Source organism: Piliocolobus tephrosceles, chromosome 21, assembly GCF_002776525.5.
Source record: "Piliocolobus tephrosceles isolate RC106 chromosome 21, ASM277652v3, whole genome shotgun sequence".
In the NCBI taxonomy this organism is placed as follows: Eukaryota; Metazoa; Chordata; class Mammalia; order Primates; family Cercopithecidae; genus Piliocolobus; species Piliocolobus tephrosceles.
In genome coordinates this window covers 11,598,188-11,621,692 of record NC_045454.1, presented here as the reverse complement: position 1 = coordinate 11,621,692, position 23,505 = coordinate 11,598,188, and the positions used below count along the sequence as shown (strand labels likewise).

The 23,505-nt window shown below is 56.1% G+C and overlaps 2 protein-coding genes and 1 pseudogene across 3 annotated transcripts in view; 2 read left to right on the top strand and 1 right to left on the bottom strand.

Moving 5' to 3' along the window:
• The window catches only part of PPP5C (protein phosphatase 5 catalytic subunit), a 37,433-nt gene extending 28,989 nt beyond the window's left edge, over positions 1–8,444 (top strand). The window contains exons 4-12 of the mRNA XM_031934753.1: positions 818–883; positions 1,201–1,299; positions 2,178–2,283; positions 4,463–4,605; positions 4,738–4,825; positions 5,747–5,787; positions 5,892–6,070; positions 7,634–7,715; positions 7,876–8,444. Coding sequence (XP_031790613.1) covers positions 818–883; positions 1,201–1,299; positions 2,178–2,283; positions 4,463–4,605; positions 4,738–4,825; positions 5,747–5,787; positions 5,892–6,070; positions 7,634–7,715; positions 7,876–7,938 — 867 coding nt within the window. The 3' untranslated portion in view covers positions 7,939–8,444. The remainder of the gene's footprint in view (positions 1–817; positions 884–1,200; positions 1,300–2,177; positions 2,284–4,462; positions 4,606–4,737; positions 4,826–5,746; positions 5,788–5,891; positions 6,071–7,633; positions 7,716–7,875) is intronic.
• A 4,578-nt stretch (positions 8,445–13,022) lies between these two features.
• On the top strand, positions 13,023–13,676 carry LOC111520121 (annotated as a pseudogene). The gene has a single exon (XR_002724564.2). The product of XR_002724564.2 is annotated as a 60S ribosomal protein L18a pseudogene (transcript).
• A 7,787-nt stretch (positions 13,677–21,463) lies between these two features.
• On the bottom strand, positions 21,464–23,163 carry CCDC8 (coiled-coil domain containing 8). The gene has a single exon (XM_023200768.3). It carries the CDS (start codon positions 23,161–23,163, stop codon positions 21,652–21,654), a length of 1,512 nt encoding a protein of 503 aa, XP_023056536.2. The 3' UTR covers positions 21,464–21,651.
• Positions 23,164–23,505: the final 342 nt, after the last annotated feature.

Genomic DNA, 23,505 nt, shown 5'->3' with positions numbered 1-23,505 from the left:
CATTTTAATGCGTTGACTTAATGTGTCTGTCTGCTTATATATGCATTTGTATGTGTATACTTTTTTTTTCCCCCAACCCATATGAGAGTAAGTTGCAGTCATAAAAACCTGGATCTCCCAAAAACAAAGACGTCCTCTTGTATGACCACGGTTGAATTGTCCTACCTTAGAAATTCATCATTGATGCGATAATATTAAGGTAGACAGTCCACGGGCCATCCGGAAAATCTGGAAACATTGACAGATAGGCCTGTCATTGTCAAGGTCATCTCCAGTCTGTGAAAAATAAATCATCTGCATTTCTAGACATCTGTTAATATTTTAATTCTCCCCAGCTTTCCCTAAAACATCCTTTGTAGCTGCTTTTTAAAAATTCAGGGTCCATTGAAAGCACCAGTGTTGCCTATGACCTGCCTTTTTACCTCTTTTTACCTGGAAAGTCTCACTTCTTTTTTGGGAAACTCTTTTATGACAGTGACATTGAGCTGTGTCCAGGCCAGTTCCTTTATAAAATGTTCTGCGATCTGGATTCATGCATGTATTTCCACATGATGCTGAGTGTTTTCAGATAATTCAAGAACCAGGTTTTCATATGAAACAATCGCAATGCTTCAGCACTGCACAGTCCACAGAAGCCTGCGGCTGCCTCTGGCCCCACCTGCCCCCGCTCCCCCAGGCCTCCCCTGCCCTTTTTCTTCTCTCCCTGCTTCTCCCTCGCCCTCAGCCCAGCAGCGTCTCCTGGGCAGTCCAGGCTCTCGGGGCTGGGTTGGGTAGCAGCCCCTGCAGCCGGTCCCACTGAGTCTGCCCTGCCTTCCAGATTCTGGTACAGGTCAAAGAGGTCCTCTCCAAGCTGAGCACGCTCGTGGAAACCACACTCAAAGAGGTGCGCGTTGTGGGGCAGTGTGGGGAGGGCCAGCGGGGGTGGGCTCTCTGGCTGGGGAGGGGCCACAGAGCTCAGGAACTCACGGATCCACCTCCCTGTCTCCCTCACACCCCCACCCCTGTGCCTTTCCTCCTGAATATCCCATTTCTCTGCTGGCCTCTTGGTCTCTGTCCCACCTCTTCATTTGTGTCCCCTGCTTGTGTCTCTTGCATGATTCTTCTCGGTCTACTGTGAACTCTTACCCTTCCCCTCACCTCTGCCCCCTCCCCACGTCTCTCTCTGGGCCCCTCCCTCTCCGGTGGCCTCTTTTCTTTCAGACAGAGAAGATTACAGTATGCGGGGACACCCATGGCCAGTTCTATGACCTCCTCAACATATTCGAGCTCAACGGTTTACCCTCGGAGACCAACCCCTATGTATCCTTCTTAGCAGAGCCACCCTCTCCCCACCTCCACCCGCAGCCCCAGCCTCAGATCTGCAGAGGGGGAGGAGCCCCTGCCAGGGAAAAGACGTGACCTTGGAAAGGAGAGGCCTGGCCATGCTGGGGCGCCAAGGTGTGGGTGGAGCTGCAGGCTGGCCACGCACCCCAGACTCCAGGCTCGGACAGGCCTGGGCCAGCACCCAGCGGCTGTAGGACCTGAGCTGGTAGCTCAGTCTCTCTGGGCCCTGGCTTGTCTTCGTCTGCCTCAGGATCGCATTTGAATGGCACCTGGCACTGGCCACACCTGGGTTCCATCCTGGCTTTGCCACTTCCCAGCTGTGTGAGCAAAGCAGGTTACTTCACTGCTTGGTATCACAGTATCCCCACTTGCAAAGGGGGATAATAATATGTGCAACCCTGTTACTCAACAGTTCCTGAGAGGACAGGCTAAGAACAGGGCCTGGCCCACGCTCGATGCTGTGTAAGTATCTCCACATATTATGGTATTTGCTTGGTGAATGGTGGGAGGGTCTGTGTCCCATCTCCCCTGTGGCTCAGGCCTGTCTGAGGAGAGCTGAAGCAGGTGGACTGATTGGTCCCCGCACCTCCCCACCAATGGCTTTCCTGGGAGACAGGAGGCAGGGTCCTCAGTGCCATGCTACTGAGGCTCAGCGACCAAGCTCTGGCTGGAGCCACAGTGAGGAAAGGGTTAGAAACCCACACCCCTTGCACCTGCCAAGTCCTCACTGATTGGGAGGTGCTGACAGGAGCCTTGAGACCAGGCAGGAGCAACCCATCTGGCCTATCTTCTGCCACCACCCCCCACCCCACCCCTTCCCCTCCACGCTTGCCATGTTTTCCTTAGCAGGACAGATATTTAATGGTGACTTTGTGGACCGAGGCTCCTTCTCTGTAGAAGTGATCCTCACCCTTTTCGGCTTCAAGCTCCTGTACCCAGATCACTTTCACCTACTTCGAGGTGAGCTGGGAAGCGACAAGGTTTGGGTTCATTGTGGGGTCCTGGGTGGGGCACTCACTCTGCAAGGATAATAGTTGCAGCTGTATTTATTTTGTGGACTCAGAGATCATTCACAGGGCGGCCTTTTAAGGTTGAGTATGTTGTGCACTGCACAATAACATCACGCCAAAGGACGCATTGATATCATAGTGTAGAAACGGATGTTTACTCTGACCATTTTTCAGCAGATGGCAACAAGGGTCTGAGGATGGGCCCCTTTTTCTGATTTGCACGAGGGCATGAAACAGGCTCCTGGATTGCCCTAAATCTGGCACTAAAGTTAAGCTGAGTGACGAAGTGAACAGACCAGGGCCTGAGGGTGGGAGTAAAGAGACTGTTGACAAGGCAGCTGTGCCCCCTCAGGTTCAGGCTTGGTGTCAGATTTGGGTTCTCTTGATTGAAGTAGAGCCTGGAACTGAGTGTGGTGGTTCACACCTGTAATCCCAGCACTTTGGTAGGCTGAGGTAGGAGGATCACTGCAGCCCAGGAGTTTGAGACCAGCCTAGGCAACACAGTGAGACCTTGTCTCTAATAAACATTTTTTTAAAAGGCCGGGTGCTCATGCCTGTAATCCCAGCATTTTGGGAGGCCAAGGCAGTGGATCACCTGAGGTCAGGAATTCAAGACCAGCCTGTCCAATGTGGTGAAACCCTGTCTCTACTAAAAATGCAAAAGTCGCCGGGCATGGTGGTGCACGCCTGTAATCCCAGCTACCTGGGAGGCTGAGACAGGAGAATCGCTTGAACCCAGGAGGCACATGTTGCAGTGAGCTGATATCACGCCACTGTACTCCATCCTGGGTGATAGAGTGAGACTCAGTCTTAAAAAAAAAAAAAAAAAAGCCAGGCATGGTGGCATTGTGCACCTGTAGTCCTAGCTTCTTGGGTGGCCAAAGTGGGAGAATTGCTTGGGCCCAGGGGTGTGAGGCTGCAGTGAGCCATGATCACACCACTGCACTCCAGCGTGGGGAACAGAGCGAGAACCTGTCTCTTTGAAAAAAAACAAAAAAAATGAAATTTGAAGTAGAGCCCAGCGTATTTGCTGGAGGAACAGACACAGGTGTGAGATAAAGAGGGAACAAAAGGGGCCCTCTAGGGTTTTGGCCAGAGCATCTGGAGGACTGTGGCTGCCAGTGACAAAGACGGGGAGACGTAGAGCAGGGTGTGGCCAGGAGCTGAGGAGCTCCCCTTTGGATGTGGCTGTGAGACTCAGGAGACATGGGATGTGGGTGAGGTTCCAAGGAGTGTTGAAAATATAGGTTTCTTGGTGTCCAGATGAGATTAGACAGGAGGAGTTCACCAGGATGTGATGGCCACACAGGGGAGGCCCTGCCCATGGCAGGGTCGGGGTGAGTTGGGAGGGGAGTGATAGGCTGAGGCGAAGCCTGCATGCCTGTGTCCCTGGGCTCACAGGGTTCTTGCAGCAGTGCCCAGCACAGTGCCATAGCTCAGGAAGCCCCTACTGTGGACCTCGTTGCGGGAGGCAACAAGCACTCAGGCCAAGGAGTTGGACAAGCAGAGTCTGAGCAGATGCGAGACTGGGCAGCCTTCTCCTTGCCCCCAAGCTCTGGAAGGGAAGAAGGAGGCCAGGTGCTTCTGTCTGAGACAGAAGGATGGAGCTCAGTGTGGGCTGGGCTGGGGCATATGCTCTGCGGATGGGCCTACTTTTTATTTTTGAGACAGGGTCTTGCTCTGTTGCCCAGGCTGGAGTGCAGTAGCATGAGCATAGCTCACTGCAGCCTCTGCTTCGTGGACTCAAGTGATCCTCTGGCCTCAGCCTCCCAAGTAGCTGGCACTACAGGCACGCACCACCATGCCCAGCTAATTTTTAAAATTATTTTTTAGAGAGGTTTCAGTATATCGCCCAGGCTGGTCTCAAATTGCTGGGCTCAAGCAGTTCTTCTGCCTTGGCCTCCCAAAGTGCTGGAATTATAGGCATGAGCCACAGTGCCTAGCCATGGACCTACTTTTTGTCAAGATTCCACCCATGGTACCTCCAATCTGGAAGGCACCACAATGGGAGGCGTGAAGCTCACGGGGGCAGGGGACACACGCACAGTTCTGGGCCTTGAGGGTGCCTGGCTGGAGGACACTGATGTACCTGGAGGCTGAGCTTTCTCTTCTGTCCCCGTGTTTTCCAGGCAACCACGAGACAGACAACATGAACCAGATCTACGGTTTCGAGGGTGAGGTGAAGGCGAAGTACACAGCCCAGATGTACGAGCTCTTCAGCGAGGTGTTCGAGTGGCTCCCGTTGGCCCAGTGCATCAACGGCAAAGTGCTGGTGAGGATGGCGTGAGCCCTGAGTGTGGGTTCCCCGCCCAGCCACACCTGGGCAGATGTGTGCTGGTGAAGGAAGTCGGGGCCTATGGGTGGCTGGCACCTTCCCTCACAGCGGCATCCCCCAACTCCCCAGATCATGCACGGAGGCCTGTTCAGTGAAGATGGCGTCACCCTGGATGACATCCGGAAAATCGAGCGAAATCGACAACCCCCAGATTCAGGTGAGCGGGGTGGGGCCGGGTGTCTCCAGCCTGGGCTCAGATCTGCCCTGCAAGCCGGCCCTGCCTCAGAGGATGGGCTTTGTGTCCTTGGCAAGGAACAGCGGATCTGAGCCTCAGTTTCCTCACCTGTGACTTGGGCCAACGCACCTCCTTCATGGGGTTGTGATGGCGAGCACGGTCATGACCATGGTGCGGGGTGAGGGCACGGTGACCCCTGAGCACGCCTGTCCTTATTTGTGAGTTCAGCTGCGGACCCCTGGAGGGAGGGGAGGTCTTGGGGCTCCTGTCCTGGTGGCGGGCACAGCTCAGAGAGTTCACGCACCGGTGCACACACACACACACGCACACTGTAAGTGCTGCAGAGGACATGGATTGGGGGGGCCCGTTCCGTGTGGTCGGGAAGGCCTCTCCAGGGAGGCGAGGTTTGAGCTGACACTGCAAGAAGCAGAGGCATCTGGCGAGCATATTCTAGGCTCGAGGAGGGGTCCCAAGGCAGGGAGAAGTTGGCGAGCAGGCAGGGCTGTGCTTTGAGGGCTGACGTTGGACATGGGGTTCACTGGGCCCAAATCCTGTGGCGCCTTACAGGCCTCAGTGAGGACTTTGTTCCTAGGGCAGTGCGGAGCCACCAAAGGCTTTGAGCAGGGAGAGGGCCTGATCTGAATAGTGGCGTTGAAAGCTCTGTCCAGCTTCGGGGCCATCGGGGTTGAGTGGGGTGTGGAGGGCAGATCAGCAGAGCGGGTGGGGGTGGCTCAGAATCTGTCACCTGCCCTGAATGTCCACGTCCGTGCTGGATGTCCCCTGCTCAGTCCCCACCCAGGCTGTGCTGTGGGGTGGGCACCTGGCTGGGCCAGGAGGTGGCCTGTGAGTGACCACCCCCGGGGAGGTGGACGGGTTCCTAATGTTTTCCTCACTGCCCACCAGGTCCCATGTGTGACCTGCTCTGGTCAGATCCACAGCCGCAGGTGAGTCTCGGGTGGGGTGTAGGGCCGGCGGGTGTGGGCTCTGGGCAGCAGGTGGAGGCAGACAGCCACCCTGAACCCCATCTCTCCCATCTGCCCACCCTCAGAACGGGCGCTCGGTCAGCAAGCGGGGTGTGAGCTGTCAGTTTGGGCCTGACGTCACCAAGGCCTTCTTGGAAGAGAACAACCTGGACTACATCATCCGCAGCCACGAGGTCAAGGCCGAGGGCTATGAGGTGGCTCACGGAGGCCGCTGTGTCACCGTCTTCTCTGCCCCCAACTACTGGTATGTCTTTGCCTTTCCTGCCCAGGGCCTCTGCCAAGCCATGGGTGTTTGTCTTGGTTTTTGTTTTGCCTTTTTATGATGGAACATTTCAAAGACAGGCAAGAGCAGATAAAAGAGCATGACGAACACGCCCGTGAGCATCACCCACTTCTGCAGCACCAGTGGGACCAGCCTGCGGGCACTGACCAGCTGCCCCGTGTTACAGCAAGCCCTGGGCACTTTACCTTCCTCCCATTGATTGCCCAGCACGTTTCACAGCACGTTTCAGAAGGAAAGGGGTCTTTTTCTTTTTCTTTTCTTTTTTTTTTTTTTTTGAGACAGTGTCTCACTCAGTCGCCCAGGCTGGAGTGCAGTGGCGCAATCTCCACTCACTACAAGCTCCGCCTCCCGGGTTCACGCCATTCTCCTGCCTCAGCCTCCCGTGTAGCTGGGACTACAGGCACCCACCACTGCGCCCAGCTAATTTTTGTATTTTTAGTAGAGACGGGGTTTCACCGTGTTAGCCAGGATGGTCTCCATCTCCTGACCTCGTGATCCGCCTGTCTCGGCCTCCCAGAGTGCTGGGATTACAGGTGTGAGCCACCACGCCCAACCGGGGTCTTTTTCTTAACCACAATATCATGTTCACACTTTTAAAAAGGAGTGCTGGCTGGTCACGGTGGCTCATACCTATAATCCCAGCACTTTGGAAGGCCGAAGCGGGCCGATCACCTGAGGTCAGGAGTTCGAGACCAGACTGGCCAACGTGGTGAAACCCCGTCTCTACTAAAAATACAAAAAGTAGCCAGGCGTGGTGGTGCACACCTGTAATCCCAGCTACTCGGGAGGCTGAGGCAGGAGAATTGCTTGAACCCGGGAGGTGGAGGTTGCAGTGAGCTGAGATCGCGCCACTGTACTCCAGCCTGGGCAGGAGTAAGACTCCATCTCAAAACACACACACACACACACGAAGGAGTGCTGATCCCTTGCCCTCACCCGAATCCTGCCAAGTTCTCTTTCTCCTGGTCTCTCCTAAGTGTCTTTTCCAGCTGACTTCTTCCAGACAGGACCCAAACAAGGCCCACATTTTCTGTCTCTTTGCCTATGAGTTCCCTGTCTCTCCCCACTCCCATCATTTATTTGTTGAAGAACAGGCTTCAACAAATTCTTCTTCAACAAGAATAGGCCCTGCTGTAGAGTCACCTGTGTCTTGGACTAGGCTGACTGCATCCCCGTGGTGCCGTGTGACACGTTCCTCTGTTCCCTGCATCTCCGGGTGGGCAAAGCTGGAGGCGTGGTCAGATTCCTAGTGGGGTCTGGCGAGCATCCACCTCCGTGAGCTACGCCCCGCCCCTCCCTGTCCCGCTTCCCCCACTCCCACCCTCTTTTCCCATCGTCATCCCCCTGCCCTTCCCATTCTTTCCCCTTGGATTCCTGTCTTTCCCGTCCCTGTCTCTCTGTTCATCTGTGTCTGTCGTGGCTCTGTCCCTCCCTCTCCCTCTCGCTGGCCCTTCTTGCCCAGCCCTTCCTTGTCTTAACCCTCCAGCCCTGACCACCCTGTGCACTCTGCTCCTGTCCCTGCAGCGACCAGATGGGGAACAAAGCCTCCTACATCCACCTCCAGGGCTCCGACCTACGGCCTCAGTTCCACCAGTTCACAGCAGTGGTGAGTCACCCCTCAGGGCCCCCGCCCTTCCCATCCTGGCCTGGGGACAAAGAGGCTGAGACCCTGGTAAGGGACGGGGATAGGTTCCGCCTGTGGGTACTCTGGGTGCTCAGGGGCTCCGTTGTGACTTCTGTCCATGCCACCTGCCCCGGCCCCACAGCCTCATCCCAACGTCAAGCCCATGGCCTACGCCAACACGCTGCTGCAGCTAGGAATGATGTGAGGCGACGGGCGGGGCGGCCTGCACCCCAGGGCCCCTCCACTCCCACCGGACCCCGGCCCTGGGCCAGGGGCAGAGCAGGCCCCGCCCCAGGGCAACGTTGGACCCCCTTTTACTTTGTAAAGTTTGTATTTATTCCCCTTTAGGTTTGCAGAGGGGGTAGGGGCAGAGTCAGGGGCTGGCCAGAGGGTCTGCTTCCTGGACAGAGAGGAAGGAGGTGGAGCAGCTGGGGCTAGGGGCACAGCCCGGGCATTCTGTGGGGAGGCCGTCCTCGGGGTGGGGTGGGGCTGAATGGCTCCCCTGCCCCCCTCGTTTGCATGGCTCCTCCCCCACTCAAGCAATAGGGCCCTGCCATAGGAAGACCCCCAGAGAGAGGGTCAGCAGGGGGGCCTCGCCTGCGCCTCCCCTTCTGTAGCCCCATGGTGGGGCTAGGCTGGGGCTCACCCCCCTCCCCAGCTATTTTATGTCTGTAATTAAATATGTTAAAATAAAGTCATTATCGGAAGTCAGCTTGTCTCTGGACGGTGGAGCCGTAGGAGCTGCCGGGGTTGCGTCACTGCCTGCCTGCTGAGGAGATCCGGAGGGTGGGGAGGCCACGAAGTCCCACTGGCCAGGCCCACCCAGCTCTGGGCTGACAGCTCAAGTGGCCGCTGCCTCCGCCCAGCACCGTGGGCTCCGGGGGAGAGTTCTGTCACGTGGGTGGGGCCGATGAGGCCAGCACTGAGTGGAGCAGAGAGGAAGCTGAAGAAGCTCCTCACCCTTTGCCGGCTCCGGCAACAAGCGTGACAGTGCCGCTCCCTGCTCCCTGCTCAGGCTAGGCCCGGTAGGCCCAGCAGTGGGCCTAGCACGATGAGGCAGGCGTCTCCAGTCACCGAGGGAGACCGAGAGGACCCTTGTCTCACTCCCAGGTGGCTCTTAGTCACGGTTAACGCTGGATCCCATTCAGGCTGCCCCGCTAGGCCTCGGTCCTCCAGAGAGATTGTGTTTCCAAGTTTGAGCTCCTCTGGACTCAGCTTTCTCCCGTGATAAGTGGCAGTGGGGGATTGTCTAGAGCAAACGACTCCTGCAGGGCCGAGTCCAGGAGCGTTGGGCCCTTTGGAGGCCTCCCAGGCAGACATGAGGCATCTGTGGTCCTGATTGCGCGTAGGTACTGGGGAGGCGTTCTTTCTCTAAGGCCCATCAGCCTGGCAGTGAGTGCACCGCCCTCTGGGGGCAGGTGCGCCGGGGTCCGGAAGCCAAGTACACACGGCTTCGGGAAAACAGGCCCGAGGCCCAGGTTGCCAGTGTCATTCATTTCCCTGGGAAGGACAAAAGCAGCCACCATGGCCGTCGGGAGGGCGCTTCAGACCTGATGGGAGTCAGCCAGGCGGGCAGCTGTGAGGCTCTCGGACTCACTGGGTGTCGGGGTTCCCTGCCGCTGCAGTTCAGGAGGTCTCCCGGGACCCAGCAGCCATTATCCTCACAGTGAGGGTCCATTACAGTGAAAAGATGGGGGTGAGAGTGAGCGGAGGGAAGAGGCGGGCGTGAGTGTCCTGCTGCCCTCTCCTGTGGAGTCGTGTGGACGGCGCTCATTTTCCCCGTGTGAATGCGACAGCGTACTGGAGTGTGGTCACCTAGGGAAGCTCACCCGGGCCTCTGCATCCAGGGTTTTCTTCAGGGGTTGGTCATGGGGACTGCTCACCCCACATGGTTGACCGTAGCCTCCAGAGACCCACGGCCCCCACCCTAAGTCACATCCTTAGCATAGACTATCCACTGTGGCTCAGGGCCCCAGATAAAAGAGATGTTCCTATCAGGGAGGACACGCCACAGGCTCCCAGGTGACCTCCAGGAGCCAGCCTTTTCTTTAGTCAAGGCGACTCCCGTGCTGCACAGCTGCAGAGCAAACAGCCTAACCCTCGCCGGCTTAAACAGTGAACGCCTTGCTGTCTTCCTCAGTGCTGTGATTGGCTGGGCTTGGCTGTGCAGGGCGCACCTGAGGGCTGCGGCATTTGTGGTCAGGGGGCATTTGGGGCTGGAGGCATCTGAAGAGTCGCCCGGCTGGACTCCATGGGGGCTGACTCCCGTGACTGCAGTTGCTGTGGGCTGTTAGCTGGGCCGGCACTGGGGCGCCTGCGTGTGGCCTGCATGTGGCCTGAGCTGCTCTCACTGTGGCAGCTGGGTCCCTGCTGGGAGCATTCAATGTTTATATTTAAATCAACCAACTGCATTCCAGCTGTAGCATTTGTCTCAGCAATGTCCTGCCTCACATTCAATTGTCTCTTTCATTTCCTTCAATCTGAAACGTTTCCCCAGCCCCTCTTTGTCTTTGACATGGACGTTTGTGACGATCACGCTCCTCCCCCTCCCCGAGACTGAAGAATGCTCCCTGTCCGGCCGCCGTCTCCTCCCCGTCGGGTGTGGCTGGGCTCTCCAGTGGGAGCGCCGCGGAGGGGACACAGCAGAGGCCCCATGCTTGTGATGTATGTTGCGGATCATTTTCCCCCATTCTGTCCTTTTTTGTTAAATGATGGTGAAAAGCACATAACATAAAGTGTACCACCTTCACCATTTGAAAGTCTATATCCCAGACTGTCTTTTATCTTTAGACTTCACTTGTGGTTTGTTGCCACGGTACAAGTTTATTTTTATGAAGCCAAATGTATCAGTATTTCTTTAATTGTGCTGGCGTGGGAGTCGGTACTTCTCCCTACACCCGGGTTTCAGGGAAGTTCCCTCGGGTTTCTTCTTTATGTCAAGATCTCCAGTCTATTTGGAGTTCCTTCTTGTACGTGATGTGAGGAATGGGTCTAATTTTATCTTTTTCCAAGTGGCTATTGGAGGAAGTTTTTAAACAAGAAGAGAAATTCAGAAGATGCTGCAAGAGATGGGGTCTTTACGGCGACCAGTGTCTCAGTAAAGTCAGAACAAAGAGACTCAGGCACACCCACCAGAAGGACCACATCAACGCCACAGAGCTGGGCTCAGGGAAACGGAAGGGATATGGGAGGGAGCGAAAGCATTTAATGGGGGAAGGTCTGGGTAAGCCGATACGTTTTGGGGAATCAAGGGGGATAAATACACGTGAGTAGGGCTCTGAAGTTAGAGGCAATGAATTTAACAAAAAAGAAACAGTAACTTCCAAAAGGGAGTGTGACCGAGAGACGCCCGTAGAGGCAGGTGATGAACATCCAGGGCTGGCCGGGCACGGGGGCTCACGCCTGTGATCCCAGCACTTGGGAAGGCAGAGGCATGTGGATCGCTTGAGCACAGGAGTCTGCTGAAGTAGGGGACACCTTACAGTTTGGATCAGGGTCATCAAGCTGGGGACATGCCAGGCACACGGAGGTGAGGGAGATGCTGGGGACAGGTGTGGACACTAAGCAATGGTGTCGGAGGCTGCTGGGGAGTCTCAGGGTCTGGCGGGAGCGGATGTGAACTCCCAGGAGTCGTGGACATGAATTAGGGGTCCTAAGAAGCCTCACCACTGACCAAGGAAGCTGTGAAGTAAAGACCAGAGAACCCGGGGGAGGATGGACCAGGATGGACCCAGGCATCCACCCAGCTGGATGGAGCAGAGACTCCAAGGCAGGAAGGACCGGAGTTCTGTCTCCCTGTCGTTCTCTTGGTCCCTTTCACGCTGTCTTCCCCGGCCCCCATCTGTCAATGGCCATGATTAGGTCACAGACCCAAGCTCTGGCCACCAGGGCAGGCAGAGAGATGACCTAACGTCCATAGCACCAGTGGGGGGGAGGGGGCCTGCCTCCCACCTATGGGGGGTGTCAGTTGCTTGGCAGCCAGGGGGACAGGCCACCACCCCACCCCTCCTTGCCAGCACCACACCTGGCAGATGGAGGAATGGGGCCCATGGTCCCCTCTGCCCACACCCTCCTGTGGCTCTCATCTCTGGGGTCCAGCAGATGTGGGGAGCCAGGTTGAGGAATTTGGACACTGGAAAACGTGTGGAAGCAGTGAAAACCTGAAGGGACCAGGAGGGGCAGGGTGGGCACCCATCTCAGGATAAGTGGAGGAGCAGCAGGGTGATTCTCCACGCCTGGCCCCTTGGCTCTGTTCTAAGAGTTTACACGCATTAACGTTTCATTCCAATTCAGTCAGACGCTTTTCAGATGCCCATTTTGCAGATAAGCAAGTTGAAGTACAGAGAGGTTAAGTTACATACTCAGAGTCACACAGCCAGCAAGTGGCAGAACGGGACTTGAGCACCAGCTGACTGGCTACAGAGTCTGTGCCCTGAACCAGTTTGCAGTAGCATTAAGCGCTTTACGTGTCAGGCGGTTTACAGGCACTTAGGGTCTTCGCAACCGCCCTTTGATGCTAAATGCTAAAATAATATCTGGGGAAAAGCTTTTGACCCCTTTTAGCAAACAAAAATTTTACGATGGCAAGAATTCATCCTGCCTGGTTAATCTGATTTTTCCCTTTTTAGTACATGGATGGTCCCTAACCTTACCCCTGAATAGAAAACTCACGACTTCCCCCAGAGCTGTGCAGCTCTCAAGGCTTTTTTTTTTTTCCCTGAGATGGATGGAGTCTGGCTCTGTCGCCCAGACTGGAGTGCAGTGGCGCGATCTCGGCTCACTGAAGCCTCTGCCTCCCGGGTTCAAGCCTCCTGAGTAGCTGGGATTACAGGCGTGTGCCACCACGCCCAGCTAATTTTTGTATTTTTAGTGGAGATGGGGTTTCACCATGTTGGTCAGGCTGGTCTCGAACTCAGAACCTCATGTGATCTGCCCGCCTCGACTGCCCAAAGTGCTGGGATTACAGGCGTGAGTCACCACGCCCGGCCTCAAAGCATTTTTGTTAGCGGTCTTTTTAAGATTTCTCCACCGGGCGGGGTGGATCACGCCTGTAATCCCAGCACTTTGGGAGACCGAGGCGGGCGGATCAGAGGTCAGGAGTTTAACACCAGCCTGGCCAACATGGTGAAACCCCGTCTCTACCAAAAATACAAAAAAATAGCTGGGCGTGGTGGCACGTGCCTGTAATCCCAGCTACTCAGGAAGCTGAGGCAGAATTGCTTGAACCGGGACCCAGGAGGCGGAGGTTGCAGTGAGCCGAGATCGCTCCACTGTATTCCAGCTTGGGCTACAGAGCGAGACTCCGTCTCAAAACAAGAAAATTCTCGCTTTTGCGGGTGGCGGCGAGCGCAGAGAGGACGCCATGAAGGCTTCGGGCACCCTACGAGAGTACAAGGTGGTGGGTCGCTGCCTGCCCACCCCCAAATGCCACACACAGCCCCTCTACCGCATGCGAATCTTTGCGCCTAATCCTGTGGTCGCCAGGTCCCGCTTCTGGTACTTCGTATCTCAGTTGAAGAAGAAGAAGTCTTCAGGGGAGACTGTCTACTGTGGGCGGGTGTTTGAGAAGTCCCCACTGCGGGTGAAGAACTTTGGCATCTGGCTGCGCTGTGACTCCCGGAGCGGCACCCACAACATGCACCGGGAATACCGGAAGCTGACCACTGCGGGCGCTGTCACCCATTGCTACCGAGACACGGGCGCCCGGCACCGCGCCCGGGCCCGCTCCATTCAGATCATGAAGGTGGAGGAGATCGCAGCCAGCAAGTGCCGTCGGCCAGCTGTAAAGCAGTTCCACGACTCCAAGATCAAGTTCCCGCTGCCTCGCCGGGTCCTGCGCCGTCAGCACAAGCCACGCTTCACCACCAAGAGGCCCAACACCTTCTTCTAGGTTCAGGGCCTTCGCCCGGGTGTGCCCCAAATAAACTCAGAAACGTCCCGGTGGGGGAAAAAAAAAATTCTCTTGGAACTGTTCTGTGACTGTCAACTGCATGGCGCTAGGGGGCGCTGCAGCACCACGAGTGTTTTATAGTCATTACAACACTCCTCCAGCAGATGGCGGCAAAGTGTTGGGGAAAGAGGGTGCCCTTTTGACAATCCCCATATATTTTTCTGGTTTTCATTTGTATGGTATGCAAACATTTCCAATTCTCAAAATTTGGTCTCAGCTGCCATTCTAAATATTTGAGGCTTATGCTTCTCTATTTCCCGTCCACTCTGGGCCGAAGTCTTCCTGTCAGTGAAACAGGGATGTTTAAAGGAGTTTTCTTGGGGCCCCTTTCCCAGAGCTGTCCTCACGACCCATTTGGGGCAGTTTCTCTCTTGTTGGAGCGTGGAGCTGCTCTTAAGGCCCTGCCTGCTGGATCCTCAAATAACATGGTGGACACTCCCCTCCAGACCTCCTTTGTGGAGCCAGGCTCTCCTCTCTCAACCCCTTGGAGTTCCCACCTCTTCTGGGCCCCAAAGTCCTGTCTCTAACTCAAAGACAGTTAGTTATCTGTGTTCAAATAAAATCACATGGGCCGGGCGCGGCGGCTCACGCCTGTAATCCCAGCACTTTGGGAGGCTGAGGCAGGTGGATCGCTTAAGGCCAGGAGTTCGACACCAGCCTGGCCAACATGGAGAAACCCCGTCTCTATTAAAAATACAAAAATTAGCCTCGCGTGGTGGCGCCTGCCTGTAATCCCAGCTACTCGGGAGGCTGAGGCACGAGAATTGCTTGAACCCGGGAGGCAGAGGGGCAGTGAGCCGAGATCGTGCCTCTGCACTCCAGCCTGGGTGACAGAGCAAGACCCTGTCTCAAAAAGAAAAAAAAAAAAAATGTAACCTTTTCTGCACTTGCTCGCTTTATTTTTCAGAGCTCTGATTGCCCCTGGTGCGCTCATTTGTTTCTCAATAGCACGCCGACTTGTCAGGGAGGTTAATAGAGGAAATTGGTGACACGGGCGGGCGTCGCAATCAGGAAGTGCTGAGAGTAGGAAGTCAGGTGGGCTCACGACTAGCAACGCAGGGAGCTGCTCGCTCGTGAGGATTGGAGGAGCCACGTGGAAAATGCTGCTGCCCAGAGCCCAGGTGGCTGCGCTGGCCAGGCAGGAGCCCCTGGTTCGCAGCGGTGGCCGTCACTGCTGCTGCTGCCACCACGGCCCAACTATCCCCTAGATGGCGTCCCCTTCCTCTGGCTTCCTCTCCCATAGCAACAGCAGTCCCTGCAGAGGACTCTGGAGTTGTGGTTGCGGGGCCTACCCCGCAGGGGCCAGGTGGGCGTGGCGGGGAGAGGCAGTAGAGTCCCTCAAGGTCAGCTCTGACCTGTCCCCGAGGTGTTCCCCACCCCAGCAACTGCTCAGTTATTTGTTGAATACTGACCGTCGATAGAAACCACCCGGACTCGGGAAGGCCGACCCCAGATGCGCCTAGTGGGGAATGTGCTGGAAAAGATACGCCCCCTGGAGGGAGTGCGCCCAGGGAGTGGGGAGGAGCGTTTGAGATCGAAGGAGTGGCCGCGTAAAGGCCCTGAGGTCTCGCAAGGAAGGGTCCCGGGGCGTCCGAGGCCCTGTTCTAGGTGCATGAAACAGGAACCTCCTGGAGCGAGCATGCGGTGGGGAGGCAGTGGGTATGCCTCCTAGATGAGGACGAAATCCATGCATTAGGGAGTGAGGCCTGCTGGGGACAAAAGTCTGGCAGGCAGGACCCCCTAGGAGGGTCGGGGCAGGAGAGGGTTTGCAGTCATCGGAAACGGGGCGGCCTGGAAAACCCTCACTGAGAAGGTGCCAAGTAAGCAAAGACCCGAAGGAGGTGAGCGGGTGCGGCCAGCAGATGCCTGGGGGAAGCGCATGACGGGAGACGCAGGAAGAGCCAGGTTAAAAGCCCCAAGTCAGGGTGTGATAATAGGGGGTTATTAATGTGTGACCACTGCCCCTCCCGTGTCAGGCTTGGTGCTGGCGTAGGGGAGGCAGTGGCGCCAAGGAAGGCCACTTGCCTCCATGGTGGTCGCTGTCGGGTTGGATTCCCACGTGCTTGGAGTTTAAAAGTGAGGCAGCCTGGAAATGAGCTTGCAGAGTTCGCTGGGGGGCCTGGGGGAGGTTCGGCCGTGCAGACTTTCAGAGAGCGGGCCCGGGCGGGGATCTGGATCCTGAACCCCACCGATCCCAGAGCCAGCTCAGACAGGGGCGCCCTAAAACTCCTAGGGATATGACCAGGTGCTGGAGGGAGGGAGAAGTCTGGGTTCCGGGGACAGAAAACGACACTCTCTACCCCCATCCGGTTCCCCAGACCCGGTTTCCACCGAGGCCCCGCCCTCCCCAGCGCAGTCTCCGCCCCTTGCGTAAGAGGCCACATCTCCTACATCGAGATATGCAGAGAGCATCTCAACTCGCAGGAGCGGCAGCGCCCCACTTAACCACCAAGAGGCGCTCCAGGGCCGCTGTTAAAAATCGTGCGGGAAGAGATGGCTGGAGGCCAGGAGTTCAAGACTGGCCTGAGCAAAATAGTGACCCACCCTCAACCCCCGCTCCCCGCCTCTCGTCTATACAAAAATAAATATAAACAAACAAACAAACAAATACATATTAAATCGTGCCGGCGATGGTTTTTCCCCAGCACTGGAAGCGCCGAAGTTTTCCCGGGCCTTTCAACATTAGACTGCAGAAAGCAGCAGGACAGTGGTTCTCAAAGTCAGGTCCTGGACCAGATGCATCAACGTCTCCTGGGAACTAGATACACATTATCTGGCCCACCCGAGACCTACAGAACCCCTTTGGGCGGGGAGCCCAGAAAGCTGAGTTTTCAAAGGACCCCCCAGGCACCTGTGATACGGGACCAGCTTGAGAAACGGTCCGGAATCACAGTCTGAGACCCCAGCTCTGAGGTCCGATGGTCTCTAGGATCCCTAGGGTCGCAGTTGTCACCCTGGCTGCCCATTGCTGGGAATTAGCTGGGAAGCTTTAGGGACTGTTGCTGCCCCAGTGGTGCTCTGCACCATCCCGAGATTCCGAGAGTGGCTCCTATGTGCATGCTGGACAAGGGCTCCGGGCCATTCCAGGGGCAGCCGGGGCAGGGATTGCTACCTTAGGGTCTCTGTCAAGGTCGGCATGTGCAGTCAAGAACTGGCCGCTGCTGATAGGTAGCAAGAATAAGATGAGATGACGTCTCCTAGGGTTGATTTGAGCACGAACCCATTACACCCTTTTCAGTACCCTGAGCAATGCTGGAAGGAAAGCTCTGCTATGATCCCCCTTTCCCATGAGGGCATGGAGGCACAGAGAGGTCAAGCAACCAGCCCAAGGTCACACAGCTTGCAAGGGGCGGTGCTGGGGGAGCCAGGCAGCAGAGCTCCAAATTTCTCTTCACCCAATACCCAACCATTTCCTCTTCTCCTGTCACACCCTGTGGGCCTGGGAGGGGGACTCAGAAATCAGAAATCCTTCCACCCCCGTGTCTATTGTTTGTTTGTTTGTTTGTTTGATAGAATCTCGCTCTGTCACCTAGGCTGGAGTGCAGTGGTGCAATCTCGGCTCACTGCAACCTCCGCCTCCTGGGTTCAAGCAATTCTCATGCCTCAGCCTCCCAGGTAGCTGGGATTACAAGCACCTGCCACCACGCCCAGCTAATTTTTGTATTTATAGTACAGATGGGTTTTCGCCATGTTGGCCAGGCTGTTCTCAAACTCCTGACCTCAAGTGATCTGCCCATCTTGACCCCCCAAAGTGCTGGGATTACAGGAGTGAGCCACTGTACCCAGCCCCTCCACCCCCATGTCTCAGAGTGGCATCCCTCCCCTCCATGGCTGTGTTCTGGAATCACCTGTGGCCTCTTATTTTCCTCTTCGGTGACAATGAGGAGCAGCTGGACTGGTCCAGCTGAAGGTGGATTCAGAACCCAATCTCTGGTTTTCCGGGCTTCCTCTTGGAAACCTTCGTGCATTTGAAACCACACCCCAGAGGCATCAAGGGACTGACTGGCCCTGCAGACGCTGTTTCAAAGCCCCTGGGATGAAATCTAGTACTGAACACCCTGTTCTGTTTCAGTTACTAGAGGGCTCCCCCCATGTCTGGGGCCTCCCTGAATGCTCGCGGTGGGGATGCTGGGAACAGGAGTTCAGAAAACGTTGTGTTCACTCGAGGGGGAACAAATTTTGACTCAGTGGGGTACAGACTTGCCCAAAGCCTCAAGGCCACCCAGAAAGGCTATGCAAATAAGACCCAGGGATGGCCGGTATACAAATAAGCCTCAGGAGGCTGAGGCATGGGAATCACTTGAACCAGGAGGCAGAGGATACAGTGAGCTGAGATCGTGCCACTACACTCCAGCCCTGGTGATGGAGACTCTGTCTAAAACAAACCAACCAACCAACCCAGGGAGACGGTGTGAAACTGTTTTTGTTTGTTTTGTTTTTTGAGTCAGGGTTTCGCTCTTGTTGCCCAGGTTGGAGTGCAATAGCGCAATCTCAGCTCACCACGACCTCCGCCTCCCGGGTTCAGGCGATTCTCCTCCTACCTCAGCCCTGAGTAGCCGGGATGACAGGCATGCACCATCACGCCCAGCTAATTTTTTGTATTTTTAGAACAGACGGGGTTTCACCATGTTGGCCAGGCTGGTCTCGAACTCCCGACTTCAGGTGATCCACCCACCTTGGTCTCCCAAAATGCTGGGATTACAGGTGTGAGCCCCCACGCCCGGGTGTGAAACTGTTTCTGCAAGTATCTGTCCGTGACTGACTGGCGTTTGAGTTTCTGTGTGATAACATGTGAGTGTGCCCGTGTGGCTGAGGGGATCAAAGTGTCCAATGGCATCTAGCTGTCCTGAGTGGGTGAACACGCTGGCATTTGCAAGTACGGCAGTGTTTGCGTGAATGGGTCTGTGAGTGTGTGGGGGTCGCCTCTGTGCGTACATGTGTGTGCTACACATGTGTGTCCGTGTCTGTGTCTATGTACAGGCAGGTTAATCATGTCTGTTGGTGAATGTGGTCTGCCAGTGGTGCGTGTGTGTGTACATGTGTCTGTGGTACGTGCTGTGCCTGCGTGCCTGGGTCCGACTGTGCATGTGTATATGTGTGTGTACACACGTGTGGCAGTGAGAGGGACTGGCCCAGTGTTGCTTGATGTCTGTGAAATCCGCACAACTCCACGTTAAATCCATCTTGCCACTTGTTTGGGGTCCACACCGCTTTCCTTCTCATAGGCCCCCCGATGTTCCCCAGAGACAGCCCAGAGCTCTGGGCACTGCAGGGAGGAGGAGCAGAGAGACTCACTCTGAGTCTTCATTTCCTGCGTTCATGCTGTTTGCTCCTCCCGTCTCCAAATCCCTCCGAGCATCTGTCTCTGCTGTTCCTTTTTACCTTCTGGCTCCTCAGGCAGGCCAGGTCCCCGTGGTCACGTACCTCTGCCCTCAGCAGCAAAGGACAGCCTCCCTCCCCACCACCAGCCAGAACCTTCCCACCCAGCCTCTCCCCCTCCCTGCACCTGCAAAGCCTCCCCTCCAGGTGAGGTCCACAGCTTGTATTTCTTCCAAAGCCCCCAGGGCCTCATTCTTGCCAGGCTGTGAGCCGTGGACTACACGGCCAAGTATCCGCCACCATGCACAAAAGGGCTCTAGCAAGGCCATGCGGCACGCCAGGCAGCAAGCAGCACCAGCAGCAACCACTCCACTCAGACAAGAGCTGGGGTGGGGCGCGGTGGCTCACTCCCATCATCCCCGTGCTCTCAGAAGCCGAGGCCAGAGGATCCCTTGATCCCAAGAGTGCAAGTGAGCCGTGACTGCAATACCGCACTCCAGCCTGGGTGACAGAGCCAGACACTGCCTTGAAAGAAAGAAAAGACAGAGAGGGAAAGAGAAAGGAGAGAGAGAGAGAGACAGAAAGAAAGAGAGAGAGAGGGAGGGAGGGACGAAGGAAGGAAGGAAGGGAGGGAGGGAGAAAGAAAAAGAAAGAGAAAGACGAAGGAAGGAAGGGAGGGAGGGGAGGGGACGGGAGGGGAAGGAAGGGAGGGACGGAGGGAGGAGCATGGAAGAGAGAAAAACAAAAGGAGGGTGGTGGGATACAATTCTTTACTTTCCAGAGAAAAAAAGTAAGAAACTTAGGCCAGGCCTGCAACCAGTTAGGAAGACAGACTGGCCCCCCTGGACCTCCATGAACTCCCTTTTCTCCTGCCCTCAGCAAGGCTAGAGTGTGATCATTTGCTGTTTTTCACTGCGGGGGTTGTGGGGACACAAGGCAATACAGAGAGAGGCCCCCAACTTCCTCCCAACCTCCACAGGGCCTTAGCAACCCAATTTCTTCCCAATTACTGGAAGCAGTTGGCCGGCGCAGTGGCTCATGCCTGTAATCCCAGCACTTTGGGAAGCCGAGGTGGGCGAATCAGTTGAGGTTAGGAGTTCAAGACAGGCTTAGCCAACATGGTGAAACCCCATCTCTACTAAAAATACAAAAATTAACCAGGTGTGGTGGCACACACCTGTAGTCCCAGCTACTCTGGAGGCTGAGGGAGGAGAATCACTTGAACCCGGGAGGCGGAGGTTGCAGTGAACCGAGATCACGCCACCATACTCCAGCCTGGGTGACAGAGACTCCATCTCAAAAAAAAGAAGCAGCAGCAGCAATTAATGCACAAGCAATTAATGCACAATACACACAGGCTTTTTTTTTTTTTTTTGAGACAGAGTCTCACTCTGTCGCTAGGCTGGAGTGCAATGGTACGATCTCGGCTCACTGCAACCTCCACCTCCCGGGTTCAAGAGATTCTCCTGCCTCAGCCTCCCGAGTAGCTGGGACTACAGGCGTGCACCACCCGGCCAGGCTAATTTTTGTATTTTTAGTAGAGACAGGGTTTCACCATGTTGGCCAGGATGGTCTTGATCTCTTGACCTTGTATCCACCCGCCTCGGCCTCCCTAAGTGCTGGGATTACAGGCGTGAGCCACCACGTCCGGCCAACCACAGCCCCTCTTTTAGGCCTTTTCCTATTGCAATGAGTTTTCAATGTGTCCAGTGGCCGAGTTGCCCAGATGTTTGGAAGCTTGATGCAAACAGAATTCAGAGGCACACAGGCACCGCTAGCAAATCCACATCCCTGATGCTGAGGGCCCCAGAATCTGTGTTTTGAACACATTTTTCAGATGCTTTTACTGTACCTTACAACCAAGATCGGGAGAGGTATGCAAACCAAGGGCCCTGTCCCCTCCAAAGCAGCAGAGTCCAGGGGCATGAGGATGGCAAGCGAAGTGACAACATAAACACAGGTGTCTCCATCATCAAGGATGGGAGTGGAACGGACAGGAAGGGCCGGGTCACCCCCAGAGCATTCGTCAGTTGCCAAGTCCAAAGCTAAGAAAACAGTTCATAAATGTTTTTTTATTTGCATGTTGGCTCGAGTCCTCTTTTTAAGTCCAAGGAGGCAGTCCACGTTAAGTGTGCAGGCAAAAAAAGAGACAGGAAAAGCAGGCAATTTTTCCCCTGCCCTCCCGCTCTCCTTTTATCAAGCTGAGCACCTGGAGTTGCATTTGAGGAAATTAAAACTATAGGTGACGGAACTCCCTTGTATCGAATTCTTTGTTTACATTTTTTGGGTTGCTACAAGGAATCAGTGTATATATATATATATATTTTATCAGGTGGTACGCGTGGTGGCTCACACCTGTCATCCCAGCACTTTGGGAGGCCGAGGCAGGATGATCACTTGAGGCCAGAAGTTTGAGGCTACAGTGATCATGCCACTGCACTCCAGCCTGGGCAACAGAGTGAGACCCTGTCTCTAAAAAAAATTTTATAAATCAATACATGAGACAAAACTTTAACAAGAGAATAAAGAGGATTGTAAGGTGGAGATGTGGGCAGCGCTCCAACTCCACTTTCAAGTTCAGAGGCAGAAAGAGCAACTTTCTCTCCCAGGCTTGTAGGGAGGGCCCGTGGGCTGTCTCCAGCCCTCACCTCACAGCTGGTCTTCTTGCTCTCCCTGCTCAGCTTCTGCTCTGGCCTCGGCCCTCAGCACCCTGAGGTTCCTGGCCTCGCCTGCCCTGGGAACTCTCTTGGGCAGGGTTGGCAACCGGGGAGTGTGCCAGAAGGCTCTCCGGTGCTTGCGAAACCACGAAAAGCGTCCAGGGGTCTGGAACCTCACTGTCTTGACCTGTTTCCGGGCCCTGGCTCCTGAAGCTGTTCCTGTGGCCCCTTGGGCAGCTGAGGCTTCAGCTTCCTGGATACCTGGGGCCCCTGCCCTCTGATTATGTGCAGCCTCTGCCCTTTGGCCAGCCCGGGCCTGTGCCCTCTGATTATCTGCACCCTGGACAGCTGGGGCCCTTTCCCTCTGGTCCTGTATGGCCTCTTCCCTTTGATTATCTGTAGCCTCTGACCCCTGGTCAGCTAGGGCCTCTTCCCTCAGGTTATCTGCACCCTGTGGCCTATGGTCAGCTGGGGCCCCTGCCCTCTGATTATCTGCAGCCTCTTCTCTCTGGTTATCTGCATCCTCTGCCCCCTGGTCAGCTGGGGCCCCTGCTCTCTGATTACCTGCAGCCTCTTCCCGCAGGTCAGCTATGGCCTCTTCCCTCTGATTATCTGCAGCCTCTCCCCCCTGATCAGCCTCGATGTCCGCCCCCTGACCTGTGGGCGCTGTCTGCTCCTTCCTGCGGCGCCTAAACGAGGCCCAGTTGATCTTGGGCCTCCATCGCCTAGGGGAGGCCTGCGGGGCACAGACATCTCCTGCGTTTTCCAAGCGATCCCCGGGGCTGGTGCCAGAGGATACCCCTGCGCTCTCCACTGGGGTGGAGGCCAGCCGGGCCTCGCCCACCCCGGGGCCCGCCCTCGGCGCCCAACCCTTCACCCTCCGCTTCAGCTTCCCCCAGGACACCTGGCTGACATACTCCCGCCACCTGTCCGCCTTGGACAGCTGAGGCCCCAGGTTGTCCTCAAACATGGGCACTGGCAGGTTGACGCGGCGGCGGGCAGGCGGCGCGGTGGGCTGCTTCTCCTGTCGCCGGAGAAATGCCTCGACCAGTTCCTCATCATCCTCGCTCTCCACGTCGCTTCCCAGGAACTTGCTGCCCAGGTAGCTGACAGGCATTTTGCGCACCTTCTTGCCCCGCCGCGGGTCCTGGCGGCTCTTGTCTCTGGAGGTCTCGAAGTCGCTGAACTCGCTGTCGCTGGCGTTGCTGCTGTCATACGTGCCCACGACCAGCCGGGGCGTAGGAGTCACCATCTGCTGGGCTCTCCTCCTCACTCGGGGCTCCTTGGGCTTTCTGGGGGGCTGGGGCGGGTGCGGGGTGCTCTTCTCGATGATGCGGGCCACGTCCTCCAGGGTGCGGCCCTCTTCTTCCAGGAACTGGGTCAGCCGCTCCCGAAATTCTGCTTCCTTGGTGGCAGGCTTAGAGATGACTCTCCAGACGCCCCCGGCCAGCCTGACCTCCCGGGGGATGAGCAAATAGTCGACGTCCTCCCCGATCTGCAGCATCCCCACCGTGGAGTCCTCCTCCTTGCGGAACACCTTGCCGATCTTCTTAAATGTTCCCACGGGCTTTAGGGCTTCCACGAGGACGTCCAAATCCACATCTTTGCAGACATCGGGGACGCTCCAAAGAATGAGGCAGTCGGGGGACGGGAGGAAGCCCCAGGGGAACCAGCCCCCCACGTGGCTTTTCTCGAGAGTCTTTAAGATCTCCAGGGTGATATCTGGGGTGAGGGAGCAAGGAGCCCCAACAAACTACTGTAGCCCTTAGTCTTGAGGGAGGGACTGGATGGGGGGAGTCCCAGCAACGCTGATCGGAGAGTCTCACCTCCCCAGCCAGGGACGAGC

Bases quoted from the DNA above. Each gene is read 5' to 3' on its own strand.
- CCDC8 (XM_023200768.3), bottom strand. From the start codon at position 23,163: ATGCTGCAGATCGGGGAGGACGTCGACTATTTGCTCATCCCCCGGGAG.